The following is a 21,272-nucleotide window of genomic DNA, read 5'->3' as shown; positions in this document are numbered from 1 at the left end:
AGTAAGCCAGAAAGAGAAAAACAAATATCGTATATTAACACATACATGTGAAATCTAGAAAAATGGTACAGGTGAACCTATTTGCAGGGTAGGAATAGAGACGTAGATGTACAGAACGGACATGTGGACACAAGGAGGGAAGGGGAGGGTGGGATGAATTGGGAGATTAGGATTGACGTATATACACTACCATGCGTAAAATAGCTAGCGGGAACATGCTATAAAGCACAGGAAGCTCAGCTTGGTGCTCCGTGATGAAGTAGATGGGTGGGATGGGAGGTGGGGAAGGAGGTGCAAGAGGGAGGGGATATAGCTATGTATATAGCTGATTCATTTCATTGTACAGAAGAAACTAACATCACATTGTAAAGCAATTATACTCCAATAAAAAAATGAAGCTAAAAAAATATATATATATTAATTCTTCCAATCCAAGAGCATGGAATATCTTTCCATTTCTTTCGGTCATCTTCAATTTCTTTTATCAATGTTTTATAGTTCTCAGTATATAAGTCTTTCACCTCCTCGGTCAGGTTTATTCCTAGGTATCTTTTTTTTGGACATGATTTTAAAAGGGATTTTTTTTTTTTTTTTTACTTTCTCTTTCTGATATTTCATTGTTAGTGTAAAGAAATGCAACAGATTTCTGTATGTTAATCTTGTATCCTGCTGCCTTGCTGAATTCGTTTAGCAGTTCTAATAGTTTTTGTGTGGAGTCTTTAGGGTTTTCATATAGAATACCATGTTATCTGCATGTAAAGACAATTTTACATCTTCCCTTCCAATTTGGACACATTTCTTTTTTTTTTTCTCTGATTGCTGTGGCTTGGACTTCCAATACTATGTTGAATAGAAGACGTGAGAGTGGGCATCCTTGTCTTGTTGCAGAGTTTAGTGGGAAGGCTTTCAGCTTTTCACTGTTGAGTATTATGTGGACTGTGGGTTTGTCATAAATAGCTTTTATTATGTTGAGATATGTTCCCTCTATACACACTTTGCTGAGAGTTTTTATCATGAATGGATGTAGAATTTTATCAGATGCTTTTTCTGCATCTGTTGAGATGGTCATGTGGTTTTTGTCTTTTCTGTTGTTGATATGCCATATCACGCGGATTTTACGTATGTTGAACCAGCCTTGTGACCCTAGGATGAATCCAACTTGATCATGGTGTATGATCCTTTATATGTGTGGTTGGGTTCAATTTGCTAATATTTTGTTGAAGATTTTTGCATCTATATTCATCAAGGATATTGGCCTATAATTTTTTTGGTAGTGTCTTTGGTTTTGGTATCAGGGCGATGGTGGCTTCATAGAATGACTTTGGGAGTGTTCCCTCCTCTTCAGTTTTTTGGAAGAGTTTGAGAAGGATTGGTATAAATTCTCCTTTATATGTTTGGTAGAATTCTTCAGTGAAGCCATCCCATCCTGGACTTTTGTTTGCAAGGAATTTTTTCCTTTATTACAGACTCTATTTCATTTTTAGTGGTTGGTCTGTTCAGATTATTTATATCTTCTTGATTCAGTTTTGGTGAGCTGTATGTTTCTATAAACTTGTCAGTTTCTTCTAGGTTCTCCAATTTGTTGGCATAGTATTCTCTTATGGTTTTTTTTTAAATTTCTGCAGTATCAGATATTATTTCCCTTCTTTCATTTCTTATTTTTATCACTTACTTGTTTTTAAATAAACTTCTGACTTCCAGAGAGTGTACAAGTAGATTTTTCAGGTAGCATTTTAACTATCAGCATCCATGTCCTGAAGATTCAGTGAAAGTATGAAATAAAGTTCAAGTCGGTTTTGAGTGAGACGATTACAGAGCTGCCACAGTATCAGGTTACCAGTATCAGTTCTGCCTAGCTATTCTTTCCCTTTTATACTTTCCTTGTCTCCTCAGATATGGATCTAAAGGCAAAAGGGTATCTTCATAGATCAGCAGGATTTATGGTGGTGAAATTTATTAACAGTGTTAAGGGAATATTTATTACTCTCTTTCCGGGTAAATAAAAATCAGAAACCAGAGTCATTATCCAGATGGTCGTAAGCGCTCATTCAACCATAAGAGTGCTAGATATGGATAAATTTGAGCCCATAACAAGCAAAGGAGGATACAATTGCATATCTTTATAATTAGACTATAATATAATGTTTATTTGTTTATGTGTAACAGATGAATAATTGGTTTACAGTACAAGATAGCATGAGTTTACATCCTTGGCTGTGACTTCATACTCTTAAAGTACTTTTTAGTCTACCACTAAGTAAATTTCTACCCAAAAGGAAAGATTTGGAGCCTCGCATTTTGGTAACCCAGCAAACTCTTCCTGGAAGTGCCCCATGAAGAGTGCATGATCCGGGCTATGAGAATTTAATTCTGCCTGCCTTTCACTTCCCTTATATGCTGTCCCCTTTGCACAAAGTTCAGCACCTTTGGCAGTCACTTCCGTTTTGCGCAGATTGCTAGAGATTAGAGGACCAACGGATGTTATTCTCACCTTTGATACAGAAATTCTTTTCAAGACTGTGCATGAGATGTCTCTATAAATAAGTAAAGTGATGATATTTTTGTAATCATGGCCTTAATATAAAACCAGAAGGGCTTTTATCCCCCTCAAAGTCATCTTCTGTAAAAGCTACACAGCTATTCCACCTGAGCTGCCACTATTCAAATTATTTGGGGGACTCCTCTTTGGGGGGATGCTATCAGAGTAAGTTTGCAAGCCAACAAGAAAACCAATGTTACGGTTTTTGTGTCATGTCTGAATTTTTACTAAATCTAAACATTCTCCCAAATTTTATGGATTGGTTCTCTTTGACTTTTATCTATCTAAAAAATAAAATAAAATTCACTCAAAAGTATAAAGTTTGAATGTCACTTAGGACATTCAAAATAATAGACCTCAGGTTCCAGAGTTGTGAGACTCCAAACGGAACCTGCTTTTTCCTGATATAGGCTACCCCGTGGTAATATCACCAGAATCTTGTCAAAGACTGTTGTGAAGTGCTACCACTTTTGTTCTAGAATCTAGACGTGCCCCATAAAAATATTTTTAACCTACCTTTCCAACTCTATTATCCTTCAGTTAACTGTGAGCTCCTCTCTCCCCGTCTCCACCCAGAACTTTCTCTGCCTTCTTTGCATCAGGTCAGCTGTGCTCCATCTTGTATTTATGTGCTTCAATTTTCAATGAATTACCCTTTAATTGCTCTACTAAAATGTATCCTTTTTATAGATCTTTATGATTATTAAGTTTATGATTTTTGCATCTAATCCTGGTCTTCCACCTGACTCAGTTTTGTTGTCTTCTAAAAGTATTCATTTCAGCATGATGATTATAATTTTGAAGCCATCGGTGTGTCAGGTACGGCACTGGGGACTGAAAACATCAGTTCACCTAATCCTGACCACATTAGGAGATGGGTACGAATATTGCCACTTAACAGATGAGGAAGCTAGGGCTCAGACAGTGCAGCTGGCTTGCCTAAAGCCAAATAAATGACTAGAAAGCAGGGAGACCAGGATTCAAACTCTCATCCATCCAAGGCAGGGTTTCCCAACCTCGCGCTATGGTATTTGGGGCCAGATAATTCTTTGTTGTGGGAGCTGCCCTGTACATTGTAGTATGTTTAGCAGCATGTCTGGACTCTGCCTACCTGAAGCCAGTAGCCCTTCCCCACACCCCCTGTGACAACCGAAAATGCCTCCAGACGTTGCCAAATGCCTCCAGACATTGCCAAATGTTCTAGAATTGAAGAACCACCGATCTAATGCCAAAGTAATGCTTTTGCCACACTATACTATTAAATCGAGAACTAATACAATCATAGAATTTTAAGGCTGGATTTTAAAGAGGTTGATTTTTGGAATCACCACACCTGGCTAATCACCAGAATTGGAGATATTTAAAGACTCTTTTCCCACCCAAGACCTTCAAAATCAGCATTTACCAGGTGGGGGACAGGTATCTATTTTAAGCCTCGTCACGGGTGTAGGATCAGATCTTAACCTCACCACACATCTGTTCCTTGAATCACTCCACTCCATTCCTGCCAGATAGTTCTCCAGCCTCGGGTTTAACACCTCCTGTGATGGTGTTATCCATGTTCAGATGGTCCTAACTGTGCAAAAGCATTCATCTTTAACATTCTTCTTCTGTCTCTCCCTCTATACCCTTAATCTCATATTATCTAAATTATCATTTTTCTTAAGTCAATTGAATTAAACATGTATTGAGGGACTTCCCTGGTGGCACAGTGGTTAACAATCCGCCTGCCAATGCAGGGGACACGGGTTCGAGCCCTGGTCCGGGAAGATCCCACATGCCGCGGAGCAACTAAGCCCGTGCGCCACAACTACTGAGCCTGCGCTCTAGAACCCACGAGCCACAACTACTGAGCCCGCATGCCACAGCTACTGAAGCCCGCGTGCCTAGAGCCCGTGCTCCGCAACAAGAGAAGCCACCGCAATGAGAAGCCTGCGCACCGCAAGAAAGAGTAGCCCCCATTCGCTGCAGCTAGAGAAAGCCTGCGTGCAGCAACAAAGACCCAACGCAGCCAAAAATAAATAAACAAATTTATTAAAAAAAAATTTTTTTTAAACATGTTTTGATTCCCAATTATGTATTAGGCCCTATTCTTAGCTTTTTTTTTTTTTTTTACCATGTCTGTTAAGACCATTATGGACTCTTTTTAAGAAAATGACCATCCAGCAGTTTTCTCAGTATAACAATAGACTTCCTCAGAAGAGCAATCATAATACATTAAAATCTTAGAATCTTGCATGGTTGGCCACCCATCCAGCTGCTACCGCCCATCCAGCTGCTACCGGGAAGCAGTCCGCTCTGCAACTTGTGGGGTTCCTGTTTTGGGGAAGCAGAGCTGCCAGCAGCTTTCCTCTGCCTCTTCACCCCTCACCCAGTAACCCTCTTTTAACCTTTTTTGATGGTTTCAGGAAGATTCCAAAGTAGCTCCTCATTCTGGTAAAATCATTCTCTACCACATGCTCCAGATTTCTTCTCTGCAAACACAGAGAGGAAGGGAATTTTTTTCAAAATCTTTCTTTATAGTGCTCCTCTTAAGAATATCTTTTAATGAATTTGATTAATAAAAATTAATGAATGAATATAAGTATAAATTAATTTTAATAATATATCAAGGGACTTCCCTGGTGGTGCAGTGGTTAAGAATCCGCCTGCCAATGCAGGGGACACAGGTTCAATCCCTGGTCCGGGAAGATCCCACATGCCATGGAGCAGCTAAGCCTGTCCGCCACAACTACTGAGCCTGCGCTCTAGAGCCTGTGAGCCACAACTACTGAGCCTCTGCTCTAGAGCCCGTGCACCACAACTACTGAGCCCACACGCCTAGAGCCTGTGCTCCGCAACAAGAGAAGCCACTGCAATGAGAAGCCTGCGCACCGCAACGAAAAGCAACCCCACTCGCCACAACTAGAGAAAGCCAGCGCACACCAATGAAGACCCAACTCAGCCAAAATAAATAATTAAAATAATAATAATAATAATAATGTATCCAATTTCACACTTACAGTTCACTCTTCTTTAAAGTCAACTAGTCCCTTTCTGCTCACACTTTGGATTTTCCCCTAAGTCACCAGGATGGTTTAGAACCTATAGGAAATTGCTTTTTAGTGAGATCTTGGATCACTGGAAGATTGTAACGGACACTCATATTGCAAAGGCTGCTTATGCCCGAATGTGTAAGGTTAAACCTGCAGGTGCCCAGTCTCTTTAGCGGGTCAACATGAGTAGCTAGTGAGCTAGAAGTGTGTGCCAGCAGCCCCGACTTGCCTGGACGGAGCTCCAGTAGGCAGGTTGTGTTTAGAGAAAACCAAGGAGAAAATAACATGTTAACCGGAATCAACCGTTTGGGGTCAAAATAACAATCCGGTGTTTTTGTACTTGTGTGAGATACAAAAAGAAAAGTTGAGTTTCAGTTTGGCTTAGTAGGAACTTCCACACTTCTGGCTTCTGCCTGGGTACCTCCAGAGAAGTGCCTGGACCAAGGGAAAACCGCCTGGCCCCCTCCCATCTGTGACTGCTCTGGAAAGCACCAGTGTCTTGAATGGGGTGTCCGCTCTCTTCTTCTAGAGTGTTATAAATGGACACTGACATGGACTACGAAAGACCCAACGTGGAAACCATCAAGTGCGTGGTCGTGGGAGACAACGCCGTGGGGAAGACGCGCTTGATCTGCGCCAGGGCGTGTAATACGACGCTGACGCAGTACCAGCTGCTGGCCACTCACGTACCCACGGTGTGGGCCATTGACCAGTACCGGGTCTGCCAGGAGGTAAGACAGACGGCGTTTCTTTAGAATCCTAAGGGTACGTCATTGCTGTTGCCAGTCTGATTTTTATTTGTTTATTTTTTTGGATTTCTATTTACTTGATTTCTTTTTTTTATTGAAGTCTAGTTGCTTTACAAGGTTGTTAGTTTCTGCTGTACAGCAGAGTGATTCAGGTATACCTATGTATACATTCTTTTGTATTCTTTTCCATTACGGTTTACCCCAGGCTATTGAATACAGCCAGTCTGATTTTTAAAAAGCGGGGGAAGGGGTTAACTTGGATGTTCGAGACAAAACTCACCTGTTTAGTGTCACAAGAGAAAACAAAAGCAGAAGGCCGACTTGGAGTATGGCTACGGTATCCTGAGGGAGGGCTTTTGAGGCACGTGGTTCCAGGAACAGAATTAGGACTTAGCTAAGTCCTGTTAGATAGAAGGAGAAGACTCAATGCACGTGCGTCTCGGGGGCTCTGAGGGGGACCCTCTGACTGACAGCCTGGGTTCTCTCTCTCCTGCAGGTCTTGGAGCGTTCCCGGGATGTCGTTGATGAAGTGAGCGTTTCTCTCAGGCTTTGGGATACTTTTGGCGATCATCACAAAGACAGGCGTTTTGCCTATGGCAGGTAAACCAAGACTAGTGCAGTTCAGTTCAACTTCAGTACAATTTCCTTTCCTAAACCCATCTCCGCTTCGTAAATCAACAAAAACCACATAATATGGCCTTGAGATGTGTTGGGTTCTGCACTGTGTCTAAGAAAAGACAAGACAAAAAAAACCCAAAAAGAACAACCCAAAACAGCACTGTTTCCTGATGTCAAGAAAAGCGCTCTGCGTGGCCACTTGGTTCCTCCCAGGAAGTACTTTATTTAAAACAACCAGTGCTAGTTAAACTGGACGTTTGCTGGACGCGGATTCTGTTGTGCTCTCCAACCTTGGGCTGCTTTCATTGTTGTCTTCCTGAATGATACTTAATTTACCTTCTCTTAGAATGTTTTAAGTTTTTTTTAGCACTCGGCCACCCCACTTCTGAAGGTCTCTTTGATCTTTTTGTGACCATACTGCAGTCTGAAGTTACTTGCTTTGGGCTTTGTTGTCTGAAAAGTCTATTATTTTTATTTGAAGGTCATTTTTAAAAAAGAAAGAAAAATATCTCTGAAGTCCTTCACAAAGGCACATTTCCAAAATGAACTGAAGCATTAATGTCTGCTTTTCATTTAAAAAAAAAAAAGGAGGAGGAGGAAAAATCCAGTAAAGGGAAGATAAATCTAGGACATTAATATGAGTGGGAACAATGTCAAAGTATCGTAAAATATTTAGCAACTTCTCTTTGTCACCATAACTCCAAAGGAGTCTCTGGGACTCCAGCTGTCTTAAAGTCCCTCTCAGTGAATCTGTTATAACTATCAAAATCCAGATAAGGAGGAGATTTCCTTACTCCTTAATAGTAAATGAAGACATTTCCTTTTAAGTTTAGAATTTAGGTCTCTGTTAACATCAAACATCATGCTACCTCACAGGATTGGATTAGATACTCCAAACGAGTTACTCCTTTGTATTGAGATAAGCTTTTCTGAAAGGACCTCTCTTTTCTTCAAGCCAGTAGCCCTCTTAAGCCTCTGAACCTCTATTGGCATTTATCCAAGTGGTCTAAAATACTGAATAAACTGCTGAAAGGGTTTGCCCTAGTCCTGAGAAGTCGTTCACACACTGAAAGAATCTGCAATTTAGGCCAGTTTGTTCAAGGGGGTCTCAGAAAGAGGCATGTAGAAGTAAAACTGTGATTTTAATGTCCCCTTGAACAACGAGAACTGTTGAACTTAATATCCAGCATTACAGATATGTTTCTTCTTGAGTTTCCTGGTTTTTTGGGGGTTTTTTTTCCCCTTTCCATGATGTTCTTGATTCTTATCTTAGCTGCCATTTGGGTTTTTTTCTGTTGTCTCATTACACACGCACAAAAATAATAATCAGTGAACCTGCTTGTAAGTACTATGCAGTCAGATTTTGTAATACCTGTGGTTTTAAGGAAGCATAATAAAATGATGACTGAAAGCAAAGTAAGCACAACACAATAGAATTCAAAGGACTGTTTGTACCCCAACTTCTAAAAAGGTGTGGTGAATAAAGATGAGCTTACTGAGATATTGGGTTTAGCTTCTACATGCTGTCTCAACAGCTCAGTGGTTTATTGCCACTTGAAATTTATGTATTTGGGATGATGAATTTTAACTTGGCTCCACCATGTGAAAATTGTTTTGTGGTAGTAGAAAGGCTACTTCATTGTCATGTGAGGTTCCTGCTTAGGGTTGATTTAATGGCACAATGACCTTCATAGATCTGATACTGACAGGCATCTACACTGGGCCTCATCCAGCTTCTTGATGTATGTCATGCCTGTGCTTGGTCCCTCCCAACAGAAATAAGCTTGTCTCTCATGTGACTCTATCAGTTCAAAGTGCAGTGTTCTGTTCCCTTGTCTGTAGTGTTTGGCTCTGTCAACTGTAGCCATCCCCCACCCCTTCGGTGGAAACAGGACGCGCTTTCCAAGCCAAGTCTGACTCCCTGAGCAACAAAGAGGGGCTCAGGAAGCCCTCCTGTGTTTCTGACCGAGCTCTCTGTGGGCCTCACTTTATGTGCATGTCTGGCCTTGCATTTCCTCTGTCTTTTCTGATTCTCCGCAGCCTCCAGGCTTCCTGCCACAGACCCCACCACTGGTAAAGAACAAAAACCAGGGCTGTTCTGTCTCGGATTCCAGCCTCTGTCTATAAACGCTAAATATGTCAGACCGCATTGCTATAGCACCAGAAAGTTACATTGTATGGAAAAGTCTGGTAGTAGTAGAATTTTCTTTTACTCAGTATAGGGCTCCAACCACTGGATCTCATTGCTATGTGAGAGCTGTTTAATTTCTGTGTAACTTCCATTTTTAGCTCCCTATCATTCGTTACGGAGAAAAATCATAATTACAGTTTCTGACATTCAGTTTGGTTTGCAAACCTGTTTTTTCACTGATGTTTTTACTATACTTGGTATGAATTACAAGTCAGCGAGATGTGATATATTCCTGAGACTTGGAAATGTATTTGGAACCTTTTTAAAATAATTCATTTGATTCTTATGGTGACAGTGAGAGAAACCAGATTCATACCAAGATGCCTTAGACCTCACCTTCAGTTTCCTCGGCTTCTTAGCACCAAGCTAGTTAACAAGTTACCCCCTCAAACCTTCTTTGGCATAGGCACGTTCTAGTTTGCAGAATGGGCCACGGTGGTGTCAGTCTGCTGACTTGAATTTGCAATTTTCCTCATGTGGTATAACTACAACCAGAATGTCAAAGCTCTTGTTATAATTTAAAGGTAATTATTCAACCCATTTTTTTAGCCAACTAGATGAATAGCTCCAATTCATCAAAGCCCTACAGTGTGTCAATCAAAAATATTAGGTGCTTTGCCAACACTAGTTTAGTTAATCCTTCCAGGAACCCTAGGAGGCAGAGATTATCTCCATGCCGCAGTTGAGTAGAGAGTTGAGTTCTTTTACTACCATAACCTGCCCGATAGTGAGTTTCAAAAATAGATTCAAACCCAGCTCTGCCTGACTCCTGGCTCCCACTCCTTCCATTGTGACAAGCTACCTTGACCTCCTATTAAACAGAATGCAACTGAAACCACCACCCCACATTGATGAGCTGGGTATCCATTTGCTCTTCCATATTTGTGTGGTGGCTTAGAATGAGACGAGATCTCAAAGAGTCATCTGGTCAACCCCTTTTCTCCAGGAAGGGAGATCATCCATCCGAGAAAAAGTAGTGATAGGAGTCCTTCTGTTCGATGGACATGAAAGGTAGCAGAGTAGCATTAGCATCCTAACACTTACCTAACACATTTGAAATACTTCAAACCCTCTTTTGTCTGGAGCGAATGACTCCAACTTTTAGTAGCCTTTCTTCTTCCTACCACCTACTTTCTATCCATTTTCGCATGAACTTTTGAAGCTCTTTCCTGGATCTTTTAAAATGTCAAGAACAAAACTGTACATAGTAGCCGTGACTGAGATCAGCTGCTCTTTTCTGGCAAGAAAAACAAAATAGCTTCTTTTTAAAGGGATATCACTCAAGAGTTTTCCCCTAGAACTATTAAAAGAAGGAAGTGTATACACTTAGGTACCTGGCTCTGAACATGTAGGCAAGTAGGATGGGCTCTGCCTTCAACAGAATACCTGGGCCCCTCTGCCGCCATCCTACAGTCACACCACACATAAATAATTACCCATTTTATTGTTCACTTTCCTTGAAAAGCTTCACCATTGCTGTGTCTCGGGGTCACATAACCTTCAAACACATAAAGCCTATGGGGCTGGAGGTGGTGATAACAGCAGCTACAATTTAATCAGGGCTCCCCATGAGCCAGGCCTGTGCTCACGGCTCTACGTATCTTGTCGCCACGTCATTCTTGTGGTGACCCTGTAAACTAGGCTCATTTCACAGTTGAGCAAGCATGCACAGAAAGGGGCCAAGGTCAGATGGCTAGGAGAGAGTGGTACTGAACTTTTCCTGGTAGTTCTTTCTGGCTCCAAAGCCTGCTTCTTCCCTTCCCCCCAGGCTTTTGTGGCTGATGATGATGATTGATGGCCAACTTACTTTACATTTATTCTCAGTCCAGTCTAATTCTTACACTATTCTGTGTGGACATGGAAGACCAGCGTTCACCATCTATCACCAGCTCTAACTAATATTCCATTGTTCCTCTTAAGTTCTTTAATACGTAGCAAATGACTTAATTCTCTATATGCATCCGTGAGTGACTAAACATGAGTCCTTTCATTTCCAGTAAAAATGTTACAACCAAGCGAACATCCATGAGTGAGTAAACATGAGTCCTTTCATTTCCAGTAAAAATGTTACAACCAAGCGAACTTTCTGAGAGTGAGTGGGATGCTTGGGTACTCTCTATGGCATGTTTTCTCCCCCCAGTTTTACGTAAGCATGCAGAATCACTGTATTTCCCCTTACACCAAAGAGTTTCTAGGCATATTTTCAGTACAGTTGGAACTCTTATTATATAGATTACTCTTACACACTGATTTTTCTCAAGTGTTTTTACGTCCAATGAGAAGTACACTACATGTTTTAAATGATAACATCAATCAGAGCCATGGTTTCTGTGTATCTGTTTAGATAAGACAGCTCTAGTTTCAGGTTGAAGGCACATGTAATCAGATACAGCATGAATACATCTCATCTTGAATGCTCGGTTGAGGCCCTTTAAAAAATTCAGGACTGTGGGTGACCAGTGTTTATGTCTTTGTCTGGGATTGGCTGAACTTGTGGTTAATGGCATGGGAAAAAAAGCAAGAAACAACTAATGTGCCTCGATAAAGTATTTTGAAGTAGTTCTCGTCCGTGGCACTTTCTAAACGCTTGGCCAGAACTAACATTCTGATGATGATTTCGGGATGGCAAACAGCCTGTCAGACAGAGAAACATATCAGGTGGAAGTGGACCAGGGCCAGGATGAGGGTGAGGCAAGTAAGGCACTCACCTTGGGTGTAAAATGTAAATAATAATAATTTTTAAAAGATAGGATCACTGTTAACTGATCTTTTCTTTCTGTCTCAGGCTCAGCATGGCAAATGTTACTGGCCCTGACCTTATTTAAAATTTTGGTATTTTGCTCATCATGGATTTTTTTTTTTTTTAACCTTAATTTTGATTTTTGAAAAACTAGTGTTCATCTGGATTACTGAGGTTTTGGGCACCTCTTTAAATTTTGCACCTGAGGCCAGTGCTTCACGCAAGTCCTGGCCCTGAAGGTGGACTTTATAAATGGATAACAAAGCAGCAAAGGGAGGAAAGTTCCCAATGCGGGTACTTTATGGAAAAGTCATCCAAACCACACTTCTAAATGTGTGGTCCAGAGGAATCTAGGAAAATTACTGCAGACCACACTTCTAAATGTGTGGTCCAGAGGAATCTAGGAAAATTACTGCAGCTTGTTTCCTAAAGATATTTAGTCCTGCTGTGGCATAAAGGACTAAGACTTGCCCCAAGTTATAGAAAACAGTAGAAAGACATTAGAAGAGCAGCTGGTTGGACCAAGGGGCACGAATAGTTGTTCCCTAAGAGGTTCGACTAAAACTGCTAGTTCTCATACTTGATTATGCCGAAGCTGCTGGTTATCTGATGTCAGAGATCTGGGGAGAGGTGAATCAGCATGTTTTAGCCAGTACCTAGATGATCAGAAAGCAGCTAGTCCTCAGGCCACGCTTTGGTAAACACTGTCACGGAAACATCACAATACTCTTTACTGAACCTCAGCCAAACGGGAAGAATCTCATGAAGACTGGAGAGAGCTTCTGAGTAAGGGAAACCAGGGAACAAAGAGCACATATTGTGTGTGAATCCCTTGCTGTAAAATTCTAGAAAATGCAGTGTAATCTATACTGACAGAAAGGAGAACACTCGCTGCCTGGGAAAGAGGATGGGAGGGAAGGAGGAATTACCAAGGGACACAAGGACACTTTCAGGATGATGGAAATATTTGTTTTATCGATTGGGATGACAGTATGGAGAGTGTATACCTATGTCAAAGCTAATCACATTGAGCACTTTAAGTATACAAAGTTTAGTGTATTTCAATTGTAGCTCAATAATTTTTTAAATAAAATATTTTTATGGGCAGTCTAAGTAGTCTATGATATGTGAGGAAATTTTCATGGCTGACAATATATGTTTTGATTATTTATAGAACTTAAACTTAGTTCTCATTGAAAATATCAATAAAAATCATTTGTATGAACTTAGGGGCGAAAAAAATAAGACGAGATCCTTAATAGCTGAACATGGGAAATGAAATGGTTCTGGCATCTCAAAGCTAATGATGGGACACTATCAAATTGTCCCCAAATCATGCTGGATCCCTTTTCCCAGAGACAGAGAGCCCTCAGCTGTGTGGATCATAATTCACCCAAGTGACCTGTGTCTTTGGCTGTGGTTCTGTTTGTATCTTTTTCTGAGAAGATACATCTGAGCAGGTACTTTGGCTGTGGTTCTGTTTGTATCTTTTTCTGAGAAGATACATCTGAGCAGGTACCCGGTGATAACTGAATAAAGGACACCACATTCCTGAAAGTTTTCCATTTCTCCATCAAATAGTAACAATTTTGTCTTTCGTAGTTGGTTCTTTCTGGAACTAGAGAATGGTGCGAGGCCAAGAGAAAATGGAGGGAGGCATAGTAAGCCACACCACCCCAAACCTCCCCCTTTTTTGCCAAATTTTTGAATTTATAAATTGGGGCGGGGTTGGGGGGGAAATGCCTTGTTTGAATGAGTATTCTTAAACAGAATTACATGTATTAACACTAATATTTTTCCAACTATAGTTTGTTTCTCCTCTGGGTATCATTTCCAAGATCTTTACAAGAATCATTTAAAAAAATAATTATATACTTATGGTAATCCATTTACCCATAGATGAGGGCATTAAGTAAAACAGTTGAAAGTGGATTATTACTGCTTTGTGCTAATCCAAAACAGAAATATGTTAGACTAAATGCATACAAGTAATTAAAAATTTTTAATGTACTGGAAATTTATGGATTCTGTACTAAAGTACTCAAGCATAGGATTGCAGCGATGCCAGATCATCTGGCACAGAGGAAATATGTCTGTGCCATGCTCTGTGTCACCCTCAGACTACTGTCCTCCACTGTCCTTCCTGCTCTGAACTGGTACGTCTTGTATTGTAACCAGAAGACACAATATCAGGAGAGCTGGGAATCCTGTGCCCAGCCCAGCCCTGTTCCCAGGATGAAATTGTCCTTGGGAAGCAGCAGTGCCCAATGAGACGGGAACAGGGCTTGGTTGATGACTGGGGTCAGTCATGTTCCGGGACCCGGAAGGATGCTGGCTGCTGCCCAAACACTGGTCACATGACTGGGAAAGACGGTCCGTTATGGTTGAGCCCAGAAAAGCATTTGTGGACCCAAAAGATGCCGCAGACATATGAATAATGAGGCCACTGAGATGGGTAAGGAGAATAAGGAACATATATACTGTTCAATACATTAACATCGTGTGTTCTGCCTTCTTTTTACCTTTTTGCTGTTCCTACTTAATAACTGCAAGCTTGACAAGTTGGGACAAATACAGCTAAGTTTGTTGACTTTTCATCCTTGGACAAAGAGAAAACATCAGTTTGTGATGTTTCTATACTGGAATCATCTGATGAAGAAATATATATTTCAGCCCGTACAGTTTTCCCTTATAAATTAGGTGGTAAGAAGAAAGAGACGGCTGGGTAATTCTGCAGTGTCCTCAGAGGATAATTCTATTACCATCTTTCAGCAATTGCATATCAATGAGCTAGTCAGCCAAAAGGGAAAGATCTCTTGATGAGAATGTCCTGCCATTCTTATTAGCTGCAATATACAAGATATGTCTTTGGTGACTTTTGAACCCATAATCGTATTTGTCTGACAATAATTGGTACCATATGGTTTACAGACCACTTTCACAGATATTTTCTTAGTGAATCTTAACAATAATCGTATCAATAACTTTTAATTTTGACCATTTATTAGATTTCCAAAATTATTCCACTACTTTGTTCTCTCCCCAGAACTCCTCTGCCTCCCAGCCTAGAAAATATAGTTAGAAGGACAAAGTACTGAATTACCAAAAGATAAAACAAATAAGCAAAAATCTCTTTTAAACTTATCACCTTGGTTATCTTTCTATTTTAGCATTTTTTGGGTGGGGCGGGAGAGTTGGCGTGTTTTTTTAAAAAACAAGATGGTCTGTGAAATAGAGGGTGTTATCTTAAGCCTTAATTCTGTGAAACTAACCCAGAATTAATCCTGAAAGTAACCTGCCCATTTCTTTATATTTCCTTTGCTTCTGGATACAATCTAATTCCTAGAAGAGATCATTAATCCATTTTTATTCTGGCATTATGAAAGTATCCAATTAGATGGATAAATAGATTTTTAAGATAAATTCAAATAATTTAAAGATATATATTTAGTGGATAATCTCTGCTATATACCAGAGATATTATATAGCTATCTTTCAGCCATAATTGTCTGAAGAAATGTAATAGCTCACATACCATTTTTTCATTAAAACTTTAAGCATATCCCCTAACTGACTTATTTTAGGCCTAAATTTATTTCTTTTCGATTTTGAGTCTGCAGACATATTTGCATCTACATCCTGCAATATCTATAAGGCCATTTTATTTGATAAACAGTCATTGAGGGCCTCTTTTGTTACAAACACTGTGTTGTGCACCATGGGAGAGAAACTAGTAGGAACAGAACTAAATCCCTAAAAATGAAACTCAAGAGTAGTGGGGAAAGACAGCAACATAAAGAGTTACAATTCAGTGTTAAAATGCTGAGCTAAAGATGTCAGTGCCAGGAACAGGGAAGAAAGAATTGCTCTGAGCAAAAATTCCAGCATCATTCTTGACTCCTTTTGGTCATATCTGACACCTGCTCCATCAGCAAACCCCGGTGGCTCTAGCTTTCACGTGTATAAAGAATGCAGCCACTTCTCACCACCTGCACCACTCCCAGGCCGAAGTCACCACCATATCCCTCTGGATTATTATTTTTTAACTGGCCTCTCCTTCTGTCTTATCCCTCCTGACAACCCACACCCCACCACCATTTAGTCAGTTCTCATGATGGCAGTGGGGTGATCCTGTTAACACATAAATTAAATCATTCTGCTCAAAAACCCCTAATCGTCTACCAGTTGACTCTGAGTAAGAGCCAGACACCCATTAGGCCTTCCGTACCTCAGCCCAGCATTGCCTCTCCGAGCTCAGCTCCTGCTGTTTTCCCCCTCGCCCTCAGGAAAACACCCCAGGAATGCTCCTGCCTCAGGACCTTTGCACTAGCCGTTCCCTCTTCCACAGTGTTCTCCCTGCCAATATCAACATGTCAGCTCCTTCACCTCCTTCGGGTCTCTCCTGAAATGTCACCTTCTCAGTACAGCCCTCCACGGCCACCTCATTTCAACAGCAGCTTCTGCTCCCCAACATTTCTGTCCCCCTTCCCCACTATATTTCCTCCTTAGCGCTTGTCACCACCTAGCATACTAAATAGTTTACCTATTTTTCTTGCTTATTGTCTCTGTTCTCCAGTTGAATATAAGCATGACGAGGGGAAGCACGATGAGGACGGTGATTTGTGTCTTTAACTTGTTAAAGTCACAAATGTCTGGAAGAGCGCCTGGCACATAGTAGGTTATCAGTTAATATTTCTGGGAGAAATGATTGAATGATTGCTTATTGATACCGGATAAGTGACTTGGCAAGTCCTTGGACCTTTATTGATTAACAGAGGATTGGGGAGAGGCCTGGGTAAAAGTGGTGGGATGATCTTGCTGGTTCACACCGTTTCATTTCAGAAGAGTCAGGGAGGTTAATCCCGGAGCCCTCCCAGCTGGCCGTCTAGCTGACACGTAGGCATTGTTACACGTGCAGCTAGTCTTGCTCTTAGGAGAAAACAGTGCAGGAAGGCAGTTCCTCCGTCATGTAGCTTCAGGGCAAGCCGAAGAGAAGTGAGGATGAGGTGGAGTTTAGGCAGAGAATTTATTACCACAATTTCACTTTCTCCTGTTAAGGAAGCCTTCTCTGTATCAGTGTTTCCTGCTTTCATTGATCAGGAGTTAAATGAGATTGCTTAAGCTATTTCTTCTAATTAATTACTTGTGCTTCACCCAATTTCACATGCACTCAGCTTTTTCTGATGATCGTGTGAGGTGTAAGAATACAGACAGTCTCTGACTTATAATAGTCCTATTTACAATTTTTCTACTTTACGATGGTGCAAAAGTGATACACATTCGGTAGCAAACATACTTTGAGTTTTGATCTTTTCCCGGGCTAGCGATACGTGGTACTATACGCGCTCATGCTGCTGCGCGTTGGCAGGAAGCCATGCTCCCGGTCAGCCACGCAGTCACCAGGGTAAACAACTGATACGTTTCCAACCACTCTGTACCCAGACAGCCATTCTGCACATTCAGTACAGTATTCGATACGTTACATGAGATATGTAATACTTTATTACAAAATAGGCTTGTTGTTAGATGTTGCCCAGCTGTATGCTAATGTAAGTGTCCTGAGCACATTTAGGGTAGGCGAGACTAAGCTATGATGTTTGGCAAGTTAAGTATATTAAATGCATTTTTGATTTATGATATTTTCAATGTAGATGGGTTTTTCAGGACATAACCCCACTATAAGTCAGAGAAGATTTGTACACTAAAGGGAGCATAGATAGAAAAATGGGATATCAAGTTAAAAAAACAGCTGGTTTCTATCACGTGATAACCCACAGCCTTCTATATGGTCAGGGCATCGCCTTCTGTGATATTTGCACTATGATGGCAGAACCAACCGTTTTTAAGACTTGAGTATTATCTATTTTAGGATTTGGTGGCATTGGTGGGATGTTGAGATGGCTTCCCTGTACTTGAGAGTGTGCATCGCTTGGTCCCATTTTTGGAGGGTGGGGGAAGACTGGTTTAAAATGTTGCTTCCTACTAAACATGCAGTTATGGGCTTGGAAGAAATAGTTACGCATGCTAATCACTCCCAAATCTGGATATATTTCAGGGTGTTTTCACAGTTTTCCCCACATAACATCTGTACTTAAGAAGCCTCACTGCTATTGGTAAAGTATTGACTTGATTTCTCTGCTCACATCCAGGGCACTGCATGGTACTGCCCTGCTCTCCCTAGACCCCCTGCCAGGCACTCCCCTACAGGCGTCTCCATCTTCCATGAGTATGAGTTTACACAGCCATTCATCTCGAGGTGGTTATGTTCACCATCACTGACAACTCCCTCCGCATCTCATACACACCGGGCTGCTCCCCTACTAAAATTTCCCAAAGCCACGTGTTACACATTCCTTTTCTCTGCCATGCTCCCAGCTGTTTTGTGCTGTTTTGATCTGTCTGTTTGCACAGCGCTGTCAGATTATATGCATGAAAGGTGTATTGCTGACATGAATGGTTTTGAAAACGTTTCTGTAGAGGCTACCTCGGTTATCAGTGGGGAGAAGGAGGTCAGGGACTCCTATTTGAATCTTTGCCAGAAGAGGACTTGTGTACATTGACAAAGAAACCCACTGAAATCTGATTATGATCTCTACCAATATATAAAGGATATGGTAGTCTCTACTAAAGAAATAATAATAGGCAGTAGTGACATAGAAAGGCTTAAAAGTATATGTTAAAAAGGAGATACTTCCAAGCAAGACTCAGGTAAATAGAATTGGTAGCTTACTCTGGGTTACCAAGTATTCATCAGCAAGAGACCCAACCAAAGTTGGCACACTGGAGAAGGGCCCTTGGATGTCCTGCTCACAGCTATCTGGAGGACTGGATGGGATCCACTATCCTTCATATTGCCCACGTTGGCCTGGTCTTACTTAGATAAAGGATAACTTAGCAATTATTTTTTTCACCTAAGCAGATAAGAAAACCCAAGGCCCATGGCTCCTTAGCTGGACAATGATGGCAAAGTAGAAAAGGGAAGACAAACTAAAAAAGATGGAAAGCATTTTTGTGATAGGAAAGAACATAGAAAATTTATTCCTAACAGCAAATTTTTGATATTGATTATCTACCCTTTTCAATCACTTCTTCAAAGGATAAACTTAGCTTCTGTTTGCTTCCCTGATCTTTTCCCACCAAGTTTGCTAATTTGACTGTAGATATTATAAAGACAGGCCATGAAAACGTGTGGCATTTAATGTTTAAAGTCTAGCTTGAAAAAGGAAAAAAAAAATGTATATATACACATATTATTACCTTAGAAGGAAAATCCGCCATGTATTTAATTTCAATCTATTTTTTAAAGACTTCACATAAAAAAATTTCACTCTACGCCCATGGCCGTATATAATAAAGAGTGTAATGAATAAAGTACACTTTTTAAAAAGTCTATCCCAGGCCAAGATATGTGGGTATGATGCACTATTTTCAGATTTTGTTTTCTTTAATCCTCCAACAAAGATTGGTCCCAACTTTGCATGCACGCCTTATGTTATCCAAATATCTCTGCCAATCTTTCACATGCTATCTTTGGCCAGTGTTCTCCTTGAAAGATAGCTGAAAAAAATATGCTTTTCTGTTTGTTTAATATCTGAAGAAGAACTGCTACAACTGAGGTTGGCTTTATCAGCTCAAGCATTTTGGGGATGACCAGGTCTCTCTCTGGTCCCACCCTCCTCCATGAAACTAGAGATCTGCAGTTGTTTCAACACATAGATTTACTTTGGATTGTTTTTCACTTGTCTAATCAAAACATTATTTCATGGGCATTATTTGATGTGTCAGTACCCTAGTGAAACTTTTATATTGATATTTTCCCCTTAGAAACAATAAATCACATTTTTCTCCAAAAAATAAACATTCATAGGCAAGCAACATTCTAAAATCCTTTGTAATCCTGGCTTTCTTTAATAAAGCCACTTAGCCCAGTCCAAAAAAAAAAAAAAATCCAAACCTTTCCTACCCTTCTCAATATTCAAGTTCTGGTGTTTCGAGTTTTGTCTCCTATGTGCTTTGCCTCTGCATTCTCGAATTCTCGTCCTTTCTACTCCAAATAGCTGTAGGACTCCATTTAAATCCCATCAGATTCTTTTTACAGCTGAAATAGGAGCCCTGAGGTCATTTCTAGGCCAACCCCCCTGCCTAATCTGTGAGAATGTCCTCATCACACCTCCCCCTCCCAATTATTTTTAAACTCAACTCTTCAAAGTAAAAAAGTGTAACAGAGCCCATAGAAGCAGAAATGCTAGAACTTGCCTTTTTCTTTTTATCTTTCACAGGAATGGCATTTTTAAACACCAGCTTGTGTCAGACATTGAGCAGTCTCTCCCCAGGAATGAATGTTTTGATTAAAAGTTATTTAGTATCTCTAGCTCCTTGGAATTCTGCCTAAAGCTGGAGATATTCTTAGCTGCAGGTCTTGTGCCTTCTTTGACCAGATAGAAAAATGGCTCAAAATCTGGAGGGAATAAATAGCATTCTCAAAATAGCTACTTGCTTATATAGGTGTTTATATCGTAGAGGATCCTGAGGTGTTGAGAATTAGGAATTAGAAAAGAACGCTGGGATGAGAAGGAATATGTCAAAGCAGCGTCTTTCTATATAGCTCTATCCCTACAGCCATTGATTCTCAGGCTTTTGCTTAAAACCAGGTTTAGAACACTACACTCGTATGGCAGGCCTCTGTACATAATGTTTCTTAACTTGAATTTGTATTTAAATCAACAAGCGTTAAAGACATTTAAGCAGGTTGGTAGATAAAATATGATCTAATTTTTAAACTACTTTTAATGTAAAATCATGGGGACAGATTCTCATAGCATCTAAACGTGCATTTCAAAAAAGGAAAAAGAATCACTTTATTCCAAGGATGCAAATAGAATTTTGACTCAAGTTATTTTCGCTTCAGAGGTAACGTTGCTCTCAGTACAGCCTCTTCTCTTTTTAACTATCATCCTTTTGAGGCAAAATATTTACAGAGCATTGAATTATTTTTCTAGCTTTCCAACAGCATTTCATGCACTGAGATATTGATGTGACATAGTTAGAAGTTGGGCCCTCGGGACCTGTATTGTGCAATGGCATTGTGCTGCTATCATCAGGAGATGCCATTTTTTCCAGCCCCCAAGGTCCTGTCTGTACTTGTTTACAGGTCATCTGGATAGAAACTAGTATAGGTTCAGTGGCATGAGTGTTATCACGGTAACCTTGGCAACAGAGCTAGCTCTGATTTCAAAACCTCACATGCTGTATCATAAAATTAGATAACAGAATTGACATTTTGCTACATGTCTGTCATATAAATTAAACTCTGAGAATGATTTTCTTTATAGCCATGTGCCTTAATATGGAAATAGAAGGCACCAATTAGAAAAAATTTTATACATATATCCATATGTAC

General features: G+C 40.4%; 1 protein-coding gene across 6 annotated transcripts in view; it reads left to right on the top strand.

Annotated features, from left to right (window-relative positions):
- The window catches only part of RHOBTB1 (Rho related BTB domain containing 1), a 70,584-nt gene that overhangs the window by 25,536 nt on the left and 23,776 nt on the right, over positions 1-21,272 (top strand). For 5 of the 6 annotated variants that reach the window (XM_059899918.1, XM_059899920.1, XM_059899917.1 and 2 more), the window contains exons 3-4: positions 6,104-6,305; positions 6,820-6,923. In XM_059899918.1, the coding sequence (XP_059755901.1) occupies positions 6,114-6,305; positions 6,820-6,923 (296 nt within the window). In that variant the 5' untranslated portion in view covers positions 6,104-6,113. Of the gene's footprint in view, positions 1-6,103; positions 6,306-6,819; positions 6,924-17,928; positions 17,986-21,272 lie in introns of those variants that run through there. The other variant, XM_059899922.1, reaches the window with a different exon arrangement.

Source organism: Balaenoptera ricei, chromosome 16 (genome assembly GCF_028023285.1).
Source record: "Balaenoptera ricei isolate mBalRic1 chromosome 16, mBalRic1.hap2, whole genome shotgun sequence".
In the NCBI taxonomy this organism is placed as follows: Eukaryota; Metazoa; Chordata; class Mammalia; order Artiodactyla; family Balaenopteridae; genus Balaenoptera; species Balaenoptera ricei.
The sequence above is the reverse complement of the archived record's forward strand: the minus strand, read 5'-3'. Positions and strand labels throughout refer to the sequence as shown.